Raw genomic sequence first — 11,847 nt, 5'->3', positions numbered from 1 at the left:
CCTCTCTCTCTCTCTCTCCAACCGTCGTCACCGCCACCCTCAAACCGCGGCCCCCAGCCGCCGCCGTCACCGCCGCCAGCCGCACCGCAGATGATGCGCGGCACGGTGGTCTTCTTCACGGGCCTCTTCTCCGCCCTCTTCCTCAAGAGGCGCCTCTGGCCCTTCCACTGGTGCGCCCTCTTCAGCGTCTGCGTCGGCGCCGCCGTCGTCGGCTACGCGTCGCTGCTAGTGGCCCCGGCCGAGGCCGGCGGCGCCTCGCCAGCGGACGGCGAGCACGGCCTCTGGCAGCGGCTGCGCGGCGACGCGCTGGTGGTGGTGTCGCAGCTCTTCGTCGCGACACAGATGTGCATCGAGGAGCGCTTCGTCACCGGCCACGACATGCCCGCCCTCCTCACCGTCGGCTGCGAGGGCCTGTGGGGCCTCTTCGGCCTCTTCGTCCTCCTCGCCGTGCTGCAGGCGCCGTCTTCTCCCTCCACACCCCGCACACAGACTCTCTGGACAGCACTTCGCCCGGCCGCCAGCTCTGGCCACTTGGCCACACCTGTCCCGCCGCCAGCACCAAATTACCCACCGACGCTGCCCCTCTCTTCTCTCTCACCTCTTGACTGCGCCTCTCTCTGATACCGCCTGTCTTTCTCTGTCACCTCTCTCCCTCCCTCCCTCCCCCCCTCCACCCCCCCTCTCTCTCTCTCTCTCTCTCTCTCTGTCACCTCTCTCCCCCCCCCCCTCCTCTCTCGCTCTCTCTCTCTCTCTATCTCTCTGACACCGCCCCTGCGACCCACCTCTCTCACGCCGCCCCTCTCTGACGCTGCGGCCCCGCCTGCTCGGCCGCAGCACACGCCGGGCGCGCACGGCCACCCGGTAGAGGATACCATCGACGCGCTCGCCCAGATCCACAACAGCCCGCGCGTGCTCGCCTTCCTCGTCGCCAACGCATGCTCGATTGCGGTCTTCAACGCGATCGGCGTCACAATCACAAAGACGGCGGGCCGCGCCCCTAGCCCCCCCCCGACCGATCACTCACCGCACGCACCGGCGCGGGCCCACGCAACCTTAGGCCAGCGCTGCCTACCGCATGGTGCTCGACTCGATGCGGACGATTGGCGTGTGGGCCTTTGGGCTGGCCTTCGCGGGCGAGAGCTTCCACCCCCTCCAGCTGGTCGGCTTCGCCTTCCTCGCCCTCGGGGCGATGCTCTACAACGAGGCGGTCGCGCTGCCGTGCTCCGCCGCCTACCCGAGCGAGCGGCAGCGCGAGGAGGACAAGGCGCGGCTCGCGGAGCGGCGGCTCGTCTCGGCGTCGCGCAGCTCGGGCCGGCTGTCGTCTGCGGAGGAGTGCCACGCGTCGGCAGACTACCGCCTCTACGAGCTCTCGGACGCGGAGGCGGGCGGCGAGCGCCTCTTCGACGACTTTTTCACGCCGCACCTGTCCCGCTGGACCGCGCACTTCAACCGCTGACGCGGCGTGGCGCTCCACTGGACTCACGCACCGCTTCGCGGTGGGCCAATCGCGCCGGCGGCGGCGGATGGTCGTCCTCGTCGTGATGCCGATGCCCTCTCCAGTCAGGTCCAGACCAGCTATCAGTGTCACCACGGGTGCATGTGTGTTAGCGTCGCGATCGACTTAGCACCAGACTGAGGCCCTCTTGACTTCAGACATCTCACAGAGTTCATACTGGTTGGGTAGTAGTCTAAGTTCTGAGCCTCAAGGCTTGGCGGGTCTAAGTGTGACTAGTCACGCTGGGGTGCTTACGCGGTCTAAGATCAGCGAGAGCCTCTTACACGGGCTAAGTCTGCCGTGGCGCGGCCTCTGTGGCTCCCACCGTGATCAATGAAAAGCGCAATAAAACCACCCCGGGGCCAAACCGCTTCGGTTTCGTCGCCAAGAGTGTACTCTTGGGCCCCGAACCCGAATAAAAAAACGTGTGCCCCCCTTCGAGTGTATCTCGAGTGTTGCTATGGAGCGTCCGTTTCAACACGCGCTCGCGCGCTTGCGTCTGCTGGCCCCCAGAGAACATGTTGCACCACAAGCTCCCGGCGGAGCCCAACTGCTCGCACTCGACAAGGCAGTCCATCCACTCGCGGCAGCTGAAGTCGAACTTCCACTCGATGCGGCTCGCGCCGGGTTGTGAGCTCGGCGAGCGAGGTCGGAGAGCGACCTCAGTTGGCCCAAGCCGCACGCCACTGAGGCAGAGCGGCCGTGCGCGTACGACGCCGTACGCGCACGGCCACTCTGCACCGACCGCAGCGCTGCATTGCGACCGCAGAGGCTCAGCTCAGCCAGGGCTCGCTCGCCCGAGCTCGGAGCCGCCGGCGGTCATGGGCAGCAACAAAGGTTTGACGCGTCGCTCGGTGCAGGAGGGCACTGCAGTAGAGGTGCAGAGGCCGTCCGGCACGCGCGCGATGGGCTACGGCTTCATTGGCAGCTACCAGAGCGCGTCTGGAGCGTTGCCATTGTGTGACCCACGTCCAAGCGGCGCTTCCGGCCTGTTCCGCGCCTCTTTTTACGCTTTTCATTGGAGAGGGGGGGACGAGGTCTCATCAACTTCGAAACCGCCTTTGAAAGGGGGGAAAAGCGTCCGTCCCTGAGCGGGTTGAGGCGGGGGTGGTTTTATTGCGGGCGCAAGCGCGCAAGCCCCCCAAATTTTCTTCGCCTTTACTCTCCTGCATGCGGCGGTGTGACACTCGTGTGAGCAGCGCCCCTTCACGCCTGCAGCTGTGAACAGGCGTTTGTGGACGCGAGCGGCGCCATCGCGCAGGGGCCGTCGCTTGTGGGAGGGCAAGCTGGCGGCAGCGGCGGCAAGGCGCGGAGGCGGCGGCAGGTCGTCGGCTGCGACCCCGGCACCTCCTTCAACCCTTCTAGGAGCCCTCTAGGAGCCTCCTGGGAGCCTTCTGGGAACCTTCTAGGCACCTCCTTCAACCCCGAGACGCGCCGCTGCGAGGCGGGCGCCGGCAGGTGACCGAGGGCGGAGAGGGCGAGGGCGAGGCAGCTGTGTCCGCAGACAGTGTCCAGGGGACGCCCAAGAGCTCAGAGCCCTTGGTCAGGCGGTGGTGTCCTCTCGGCACTCGGGGTGGCGCACCCTTCTCTGTGCGCTCATCTCTTTGAGTCTCTTGTGCTTGGCCTACCTCTACGTACCGTTCACCTTTAGCTCGTGTGTATATGTAAATATTTCTGCCGTCGTCTAAGGCAAGTGCAGGAGTGTCGTAGCACGTCGATCTCCCCATGCCGATATCTCACAGCTGACAGCTCACGCTCCGATAATGGGCGATCACGATCTCCCATCTCAAGCTCCGACACGCCCTCCTCTCTCTCAAGCTTCCTTGCCCTCTCTTCTGATAGCCTCTCCTTCGCAAACATCGAGCTCATTGATTCAAACCCGCTGGGCGCCTGCTCTCCCTGTTGGGTTGGCAGGAAGCACGAGGGCAGCTCGGACAGCGGGGGGTCTGGCTTGCGGCGAAAGGGCGGCTTGCGAATGCTCCAGTGGAAGGTGTAGTCGAGGCTGTCGCGAGGGCGGCAGCAGAGGACGGCGGCGAGGTGGTCTCTCAAGATGCGGCTGAAGAAAAGAAGGGGGGCATAGACAAGGGTGATCAAGAAGAGGATTCGTCCCCATGGATTCTCGTCTGTCATCAGCTTGTCGGCGACGAACACAAACATGCTCTTTTTCTCCTCATCATACTCCTCGAGCTTCTCGCGCAGGGCGAAGTACATGCCGCACACCTCCTCGCGATCAGCCCGGCCGATGAAGCGCGTCGACTCGGCCTCAAAGAGCGCCTCCATTTGCTGCACGCTCGGCAGCCGCCCGCGCGTCACCGGAGCACGGCCGACGCCGAGCTCGTACGCGTGCCCGCCCCCTTCCGTCATCAGCAGCGCGCACGCCGTCTCAAACGTGCACCATCCCGAGCGGCACTTGGCGCCGGCGTAAGGGATCAGGTCGAGGCGGTCAGCTGGAGGTGCGCCGTCATAGATCCCATTCAGCTCGCGCTCCAAATGGAGCGGGATCCGCCGGTGCTGCAGCACGAGGACGCGCGGGCTGGCGTAGGCGTTGCTCATCACGCCGAGCCCCTTCTTGAACACATCAGTCTCCGCGGCGGTACGCTTCGCGCCCGTTATTGGGTCGTGCTGTGGTATCGCGGCAAAGTCCCACATCAGGGCGGGCCGTTCCTCTGCGTGACGGCCCTCCCGGTAATACGAGAGGACCTCGCCAAGGTGGAAGCGGCTGCCGTCTGGCTGGTCGCCGCCGCCCTTGGACGAATTGAAGGGGCCCTGCCACTTGTAGGAGAGCGCAGCGACCTTCTCTTCGGCCAGCAGGCGGGCCGCGTCGGCCGGGGCCCAAAACGCCTCTTCCGGCAGGTCTTGCTCCCGCAGTAGCACCCAGTCCGTTGGGCGCTCGAGCAGCCAGGCGACGCGCAGCAGCCGGAGGGAGCCGTCGGCGAGGCGCTGGGGTAGGTCGAAAGAAATGTGCCGTAGACAATGAAGAATTCTTAAGATACAAGCCTCTCTCACAGCACACTGGCACGACAATGAAGAATGTCAGGTCGTAGTCGCAATGCTCCGGAACAAGCCACGAAAAGCCCAACGGGGAGGCGACGAGGATGGTGAGGATAATGAGGGCAAGAGTCTGCAGATAGAGCGCGAGGAAGAGCTTGGGCTGCAATGCCGTGGGCAAGAGTAAGGCCAAACCTCCAAAGATGATGTAGGCCGTTACAAAGGCGGCCCCGCCAAGGATACGCCACGTCTGCTCCGCATCATCGCAATCGGCCGGTGGCAGCGGCGGGGGCGGCTCGAGGGGCGGCGGCAGCGGGGCGCGCCCCGGTGGCCACGGCGGCGGTGCGGGCGGTGCGGGCGGTGCGGGCGGGGAGAGAGAGGCCAGTGTCAGATCGTTGTCCGTCCAGGAGCCGTCGCATGCAACCCGCCAGGTAGCCGTGCCGAGCGGCGGCGAGGAGGAGTCGTCCGAGTCGATGCGGGCCATGTAGCTACATATCCCGTCCCCATCGAGGTCGTTGGAGGCGGTAGTGCTCGGCATATCACTATTCACGATCCAGCGGGCAGCCCCAGAAATGCCGCCATCGCAGTCGGGGTCCCAGTAGATGTAGTACGACGACGAGGCGTCGCGGAAGTACGGCGCTCCCGAGAAGGTGTAGCCGACCGCGACATACTCGACGTTGTCGAGGGCAGAGCTTTGCGGAGCGCAACCTCCGGCGATCACGAGCGGCGGCGGGAGTGGTGAAGGCGGCGCAGTCGCCTGCGGCAGAAGCTTGACAAGGAGCGCGGTCGAGCCGCCCGTGCTGAGCACCGCGAGGAACGCGAAGAAGCTGCTGAGCAGGTGGAGGCGGCCGGCGGCGACGGCCGTACAAAGTTTAGATTTCTGCATTGATGCCGGCTGCTTCGAGGCGTGCCGTGAGGGCGGCTCCCCCAAGGGAGGAGAGAGCGTCTCGTGACACGATTGGCTTGCAGGTTAATTCTTTTTTAGCGTGAATCGTCCTGGCCCTATTCTTTTGATTGATAGGAAGGCGAAACACAGTCCGACCAACGACTGGGACAGAGGCTAAGGTAAACGTCTCCACACACACGATGTGTGCGGGGCAATCAATGGGGCGGAGCCGGAGGCGCTCTCGAGTGCTCCTCTCGCGGCCTACTCGCTGCCTCTGGGGAGGAGGGGAAGACGTAGGGCTGAGCTAGCCTCGCCTTCCAACTGAGGCCCCTCCCCGAAAGGCAAGTATTAGCCACACGAAACCGAGACCCCTCCCCACCGGCACCGCCCCGACCCCCCCACCCCCTTGCTCCCCTCCCCCCCTCGGGAGGGCCGAACTGAGGCGCCCGTGGGGACCCCACAATTCCCTCCCCCCCTCGGAGGGGGCCGGACGAGGCGTACCCCAAGGGCCCCGCTCTTTCCCTCGCATAGCGGCCACTCTTCGGATCGCTGGTCGACCCGGGGGATGCCCCGCGCGCCTGACCCAGGCGCGAGAAACGAATCTGCGAGGCGTGGCCGCTCACGCGGCCCGATGGGGAGGAGCGGGGCGAGCCCCCTCCAACCCACCCGCGCTAGGTCTCGGGGGACGCAGGGGTCAGCCCCGCGCGACCTCGGGAACTAGCCGGGGCAGTCGGAGAAGGGGCAACTCCGTGCACTGACGGCGGCCGCCAGAAAACACGCCTGCGTGGATCGCGTCACACCAATCCTCGCTACCCAGCGCGGCCAAAGGATATCCACCTCGAGAACCTCGAGAGAGGGGGGCGGGGGGCGTGTGGACTGCTCCACGCTCACGCCTCTCGCTCTCATGCCTCCTTCGGCGGCCGGCTGGCCGGGTCACGCCTCACGGCAATGTCGTGGTCGTAGACCTCCCTCCTGCCTCCCAGCTCCGCGGTGGCGCCCTGCGCGCGCGCGAGCTTGCGCAGCAAGTACTCGAGGCCCGTGGTTGGCGGGTAGTGCGGCTGCTCGCCCTCGGGCACGAAGCGCGGGTCGACGTTCACCGGCGCGGCCTTATCAGCGTCGTAGAAGCACGCAATCGAGTAACGGTCGGCTCTCGCGGCCTCCGCGTCCGCCGCCACGACGCGATGGCTCGTCGCCTTCCACAGGTCATTGGTCCAGTACGGAAGCTGCTGGCCAGCGTTCACGATCGCGCCGACAGATGCCGGCGGCGACGGCGGCACCACCACATCCACCCAGCCGTCGCCGTACGGTCCCACGTCGCTCGCTACGCTGCCGGGCCGCACCTGAAGACCGAGAGCACCGTGCGAGGGCTCGAGCAGTAGGAAGGTGAAGGCGGCAAAGTCGGTATGCTCGCCAATCCGCAGCGGTCCCGGCTCGCGCGGACGCGACGGTTCGCCGTTTGGTATCGGCGGATAGTGGTTGAAGCGGCATGCGCACAGGTCCATCTTGTCCATCGATCGCGTAAAGTAGTCCCGCTCGAGCCCTAGGGCGAGAGCGAGGGCGAGGCTGAAGCGCCGTGCGGCCCTCTCCAGCACGCGCCACAGCTCGAGCGCGACGGCCTCGGTGCCCTCCGGTGTGCCATCAAAGCGGTTGGTGTGCTCGCGCGGGTTGCGCACGTTAAACATCTCGCGCAGGTCGGGCGGGCGGGAGTGATTGGCCTTCTCGAGGGCAAGCGGCGCGTAACCCACATTCGAGGCCGGCGAGATGCGCGCAAGGCTCGTCATCTTGACTTCCGTCGGCATGGCAAAGAGGCGGGAAGACACGTCAAAGGCGCGGCGCAGAAGCGACTCATCCAGCCCAAAGTTGAGCACATGCAGGAAGCCGTGCGAGGTATAGCTCTCGTGGATCGCCTTCGCCGCGTCCATCTGTGCGGCTGTGGGATCGGCGCCATCGAGGACCACGCCCTCATCCGCCATAAAGGGCGAGAGGTCCACGGTGGGCGGCACCAGCGCGCCTCTGCCACGAGCCGTCGGCGCGTCGGTTCTCTCCTCGGCCTGGCACACCTCCAGCGGCGATGCCTCCGGCGATGCTGGCGATGCTGGCGATGCCTTGGCTTGCTGAGCGGAACCATCCGGCCCGTCCGCGTCATTTTGCGGCGTCGGCACACGCGGGTGGCGCACCCAGCGACGCGACGGTCCCGGGTTGTCGGGCACAGCGAGTGAGGCGTTGCTCCAGACCCACACCTGCCACAGTGCGCGGCCCAGGTCTCCGTAGGGCTCCCGCCCATGGGCGGCGCGGTAGTTGTCGATCACCTGCCATGCACGGATGGTGTGCATGTTAGGGAGTACACGGCATGGGTTTGGCCGCTGGTGTGGCGTCACGGACCGCGCAGTCGCCGGGCTGCAGAAGGAAGCGTGCAGCCTCGTCCGTCTCTGCATTCACGGCGCGCAGGTATGCGGCTACCGTCTGCATGTCCAAGCGTGGATCTGCGGATGAGGGCGTGGGGCGGATGGGCGCGTTCTCGTCGTCTGCAGCCGCGCCGTCGTCGCTGAGCAGCGAGTCCGCCCACGAGGAGTAGCGGAAGCACGCGTGGTGCGCGTCGCGTGTATTGGGAAGCACCATGCGCTCGACGCGATGCAGTACGCTCGCGGCGCTCAGCGCCTGGCCCGCGGCCGTGCTCTGACCCTGCGTCGCATTGGAACGGTTGGTCGCCAGCTCGTCGAAGCCGGCGATGAGCTTGATGGTCTGCACGATCTCGAGTGAGGGCAGCCGCGTGCGATGCGGCTCAGGCATTCGCTGGATGGCGGCCGGGATATCGGTGAGGTAGCTCGCGCCGCCGCCGTCGGACGAGGTGACGCGTGAGCACAGCAGAAAGTAGTCGGGCGCCTCGTCGACGCCGAACACGTTGGCGATCGTGTCCACGTGCGGCGGGCGTACGTCGAGGTTGGTGATGGGCACGCCGCCACGGAAGCCAAAGTTGTTGGTGCCGACGTGCATCGGCGCTTGAATCGCCAGCGCAACGTCGCCGAAGATCGCCTCGGCTGCCGCTTGGGGGCCGACCGCCGTTGCCGTGTCGACGCCAGCTAGCAGTGCGGCGCCATCGCGCCTCGTGAGATCGAAGGATATTTGTGGCGACCTTGTGCGCTCCGGGATGCCGGATGCGTGTTCAGTGCGCGACAACGTCGTCCAAGCACCCGTGGCGAACGCCGAGGATGGCAGCAGCAGCGGAGGCACATCCGATGCCGCTCGCCGCCCAGAGGGGGATATCCCCCCGGGTGAATCATGCGATCCGGTATTTTTTTGAGAGCGCCTTCGTTGTAATAAGAAACAGGAGGGGTTCCTTGTCGCAGTCACACACACACACACACACACACACACACACACACACACACACACACACACACACACACACACACACACACACACACACACACACACACACACACACACACACACACACACACACACACACACACACACACACACACACACACACACACACACACACACACACACACACACACACACACACACACACACACACACACACACATCAAGCGCCTGCCGGAGGGAAGAGGAAGCACCTGAGACGCTCCCTCTCTGCGTGAGCTCTTCAAGCTCTACAGCGGTCGCGCTCTTGGCAGCGGGAGGCTCGTCCGACTGCGCCATGTTGACCGTGGTCGCCAGCCTCCCGGTCTTCCGCTCCGCACTCGCACCGGAGAGCGCGCTCTCCGGTCGAATCTCAATCGTCCTGCAATCGCGGTTCCATTGAATTTACCAAACTCGAGTCGGACCTTCGGCGCGCGGCAGGAGTACCACCTACCCGCAGGAGTACCGATAGAGCGAGGCACGCCCGACAATCACCATGCTTGGCCCCCGTCGCATGCTCGAATTGGCGGGCGTGTCGTTCCTTGTGATGGCACTCTCGGTGGGACTTCCGCAACTCCTTGTCCACTTGACCCCCGAGGCCGGCCAAGATAGATGCGCAACCATTGCAATCATGCCGCTGCAGTGATATCACATTGCGCGGCGATATAGGACGCAGGCTAGATGCTCAGATAGCTGCGTCGTATGCACCTCCTCTTCCTTCCTCTAGGAGGACGACTTGCTCGTGCCGCCAATCCTTGACGATGAGTCGGAGTCAATCGCGGCAGGCCCAAACTCAGCTGAGGCGCCGATTCCTGACCTGCGGACATGGTGGGAGCGCTATTGGAAGCCGGTGGCTCTCGTTTCTCTCATGCTTGCTATCGAGGCAGTAAAGGAGGCAGGCTTGAGCGGCGGCACCTTCTCTGTTGCGTCATTCTCGCGCGTGCTGCGCCTGGAGTCGTTTCGCGTGGCACTCCGCTACCTCGTGCGTGGCAAGGGGCTGCCACCGATGACCGCCGAGGAGAAGGCGGAGGCAGAGGCGAAGGCGGCAGCGGAGTACGCAAACCAGCGCGCGGCTGAAAGGGAGGCGAGAAAACGCGAGGCCGCGGGTGGGGAGCGGGGGGCCGACCAAGGGAATGACAATGACGTCGACGAGGGACCTCGGCTGGTCGAGCTAGACGAGTAATGGCTAATGGGTTTGCGCTATCTTTTGGCTTTTCCCGCGCCGGCCCGACAAAAGATTTACACGCGGGGCGCCCCCCTTACCTAAACGCCCATATTGGGCGGGGAGATCTCTCGGGTCACACCAAGGCAGCCCTGAACATCCCACTCCAACAGCCATGCCCCCCCCCCCCCCCCGACACGGCTTCTGAAGGCGTGCCACTCACTTGCGGCCGCGGCGAAAGGACAGTGTTCTGTTCGCCACCTTTTTCTGCTTCTCCTCGCGCGGCGGCGACGGCAGCCCCTCGGCCTCCGAACGCGGTGTCCCCGCACCGCCCCAACTCGAGTCCGAAATCGACGAGGGGAGCGACGGGAGCGAGGACACCTCCGAGCGAGCAGAAGAGGGCGCGTCCGCGAGCGCGGCGACGTGCGGCGGCAGCGACGAGAGGGTGGTGCCGCACCTGCGCCAGCTATGCTCCCGCATGTTGCTGCGCACACACCCCACCCATGCGGCCCGGCAGAGCGGCGAGCTCGCGCTGAACTCGTAGTCATCGCCGACGCGCATGCGGAGCGCCCAGCGGTGCGGCTCGTTGAGCGTCTCGACGGCGGCGATGTGAGCGAGCGGGATGCGGCGCGACTTTTTGCCCTTTTGCGTGTAGGCGAGGCAGTCGTCGTGAAGCAGGAGCCCGCGCTCCTTCTCCTTGCCCTTGGAGATGCCGAGAAAGCCGCCGCGCCGCGTCACCTTCTTCTGCGTCCCCGAGGCAATGAGCTCGCGCCACACCACCAGCCTCACGCGGTAGCCGCGCCACGCTCGCTGCATCACCACGGCACTCGCGGCAGCCAGCGCCTTGCCCGAACCGCCACCGCCGGCCAAAGCCACGTCTTGCCGGCTCGGAGGCAGATCGGACGCCGCCTCCACCGTCTCCGCGCCCGACGCATCCGCCAGCTGCTCGGCGGCCGCGCTCGCCACCGCGACCGCCACCGCCGACTCGGTGGCCTGCCTCTCTCGCTCGGCCTGCCTCTCGCGTGCGGCCACCTCGCTGGCCTGCAGCTGCGTCGAGGCGGCCTCCGCGCTCACGTCCGACCCAAGCTCCACTGCACTGCCCGCCGCCGCACCATCGCCCCGCGACAGCCGCGCTGCGGTCGCGCGGGCCGCCGGCGTAGCCACGGCCGCCTCGCCGGCCTGATGAGGCGCGTGGCGCGGCGGGCCAGGGTCGGTTGCCGGCGCCGACCGCGCGTCGGTCGTTGCGCGCCCCGCCGTGCGACCCGCCGCTATCGCGGCCTGCTGCGCGGCGAGCCGGGCCTTTGCGGATTTCATGCGGCGCTCCGCGTCGTCGCGAGCCTTTTGCGCACGCCGGCGGGTCGCCTCGTTGCGTGCCTGCACCCCGCGTGCCGCACCCTGCAGCAGGAGCGCAGCTTCCGCCTCCGCCAGCTCCGTCGCCGCCGCCTCCTCCTCCTCGGCTCGCACAGCCGCCGCGGCCTCCGCTGCTCTCGCCTCCTGCTCTGCCCTCCACGCTGCCTCCTCCGCGGCCTTCGCCTCCTCTGCCGCCCTCGCCTCCTCTGCCGCCCTCGCCTCCTCCGCAGCCTTCGCTGCCGCCAGACGCCTCTCACGCTCCGCCCTTGCTGCTGCCTCCTCCTCCGCCTCCCTCGCGGCCAGCGCTCTTGCCGCCTCCTGCGCCTCGAGCCGCCGCCTCTCCGCCGCCCTCTCCGCTTCCGCAGCCGCCGCCGCCTCCTCCTCCTCAGCCTTGACTCGGGCCGCCGCTGCCTCCTCGAGCTGCCGCCGCTCCGTCTCGGCGCGTGCAGCCTCGGCGGCCGCTGCCTCTAGACGGGCCTTCTCTGCAGCGGCTGCCTCTGCTGCCGCCCGTGCTGCCGCCGCCTCCGCCTCCCTCGCCGCCGTCTCCTCCTCGGCTGCCCTCGCCTCCTCGGCCGCCCTCGCCTCATCTTCCGCCCTCGC

The 11,847-nt window shown here is 66.6% G+C and overlaps 3 protein-coding genes across 3 annotated transcripts in view; 1 reads left to right on the top strand and 2 right to left on the bottom strand.

Moving 5' to 3' along the window:
* Positions 1 to 1,456, top strand: part of EMIHUDRAFT_242941 (hypothetical protein) — a gene marked incomplete at both ends in the record, with an annotated part of 2,187 nt that extends 731 nt beyond the window's left edge. Inside the window, 3 exons of the mRNA XM_005771698.1 lie at positions 148 to 447; positions 835 to 948; positions 1,058 to 1,456. Coding sequence (XP_005771755.1) covers positions 148 to 447; positions 835 to 948; positions 1,058 to 1,456 — 813 coding nt within the window. The remainder of the gene's footprint in view (positions 1 to 147; positions 448 to 834; positions 949 to 1,057) is intronic.
* A 1,686-nt stretch (positions 1,457 to 3,142) lies between these two features.
* Positions 3,143 to 5,369, bottom strand: EMIHUDRAFT_118001 (hypothetical protein; the record flags this gene model as incomplete). The annotated part of the gene is made up of 2 exons (XM_005771697.1): positions 3,143 to 4,435; positions 4,509 to 5,369. The coding sequence occupies 2 exons, from the start codon at positions 5,367 to 5,369 to the stop codon at positions 3,143 to 3,145; spliced, it is 2,154 nt and encodes a 717-aa protein (XP_005771754.1).
* A 902-nt stretch (positions 5,370 to 6,271) lies between these two features.
* EMIHUDRAFT_470090 (2OG-Fe(II) oxygenase family oxidoreductase) lies at positions 6,272 to 11,847 on the bottom strand (the record flags this gene model as incomplete). Its single annotated transcript, XM_005771696.1, has 4 exons — positions 10,159 to 11,847; positions 9,161 to 9,185; positions 7,752 to 8,449; positions 6,272 to 7,678 (listed from the first exon to the last, which is right to left on the bottom strand). Exons 1-4 carry the CDS (start codon positions 11,209 to 11,211, stop codon positions 6,272 to 6,274), a joined length of 3,183 nt encoding a protein of 1,060 aa, XP_005771753.1. The 5' UTR covers positions 11,212 to 11,847.

This window comes from Emiliania huxleyi, assembly GCF_000372725.1.
Source record: "Emiliania huxleyi CCMP1516 unplaced genomic scaffold EMIHUscaffold_373, whole genome shotgun sequence".
NCBI classification, from domain to species: Eukaryota; Haptophyta; order Isochrysidales; family Noelaerhabdaceae; genus Emiliania; species Emiliania huxleyi.
This window is presented reverse-complemented; position numbering and strand designations above follow the sequence as displayed.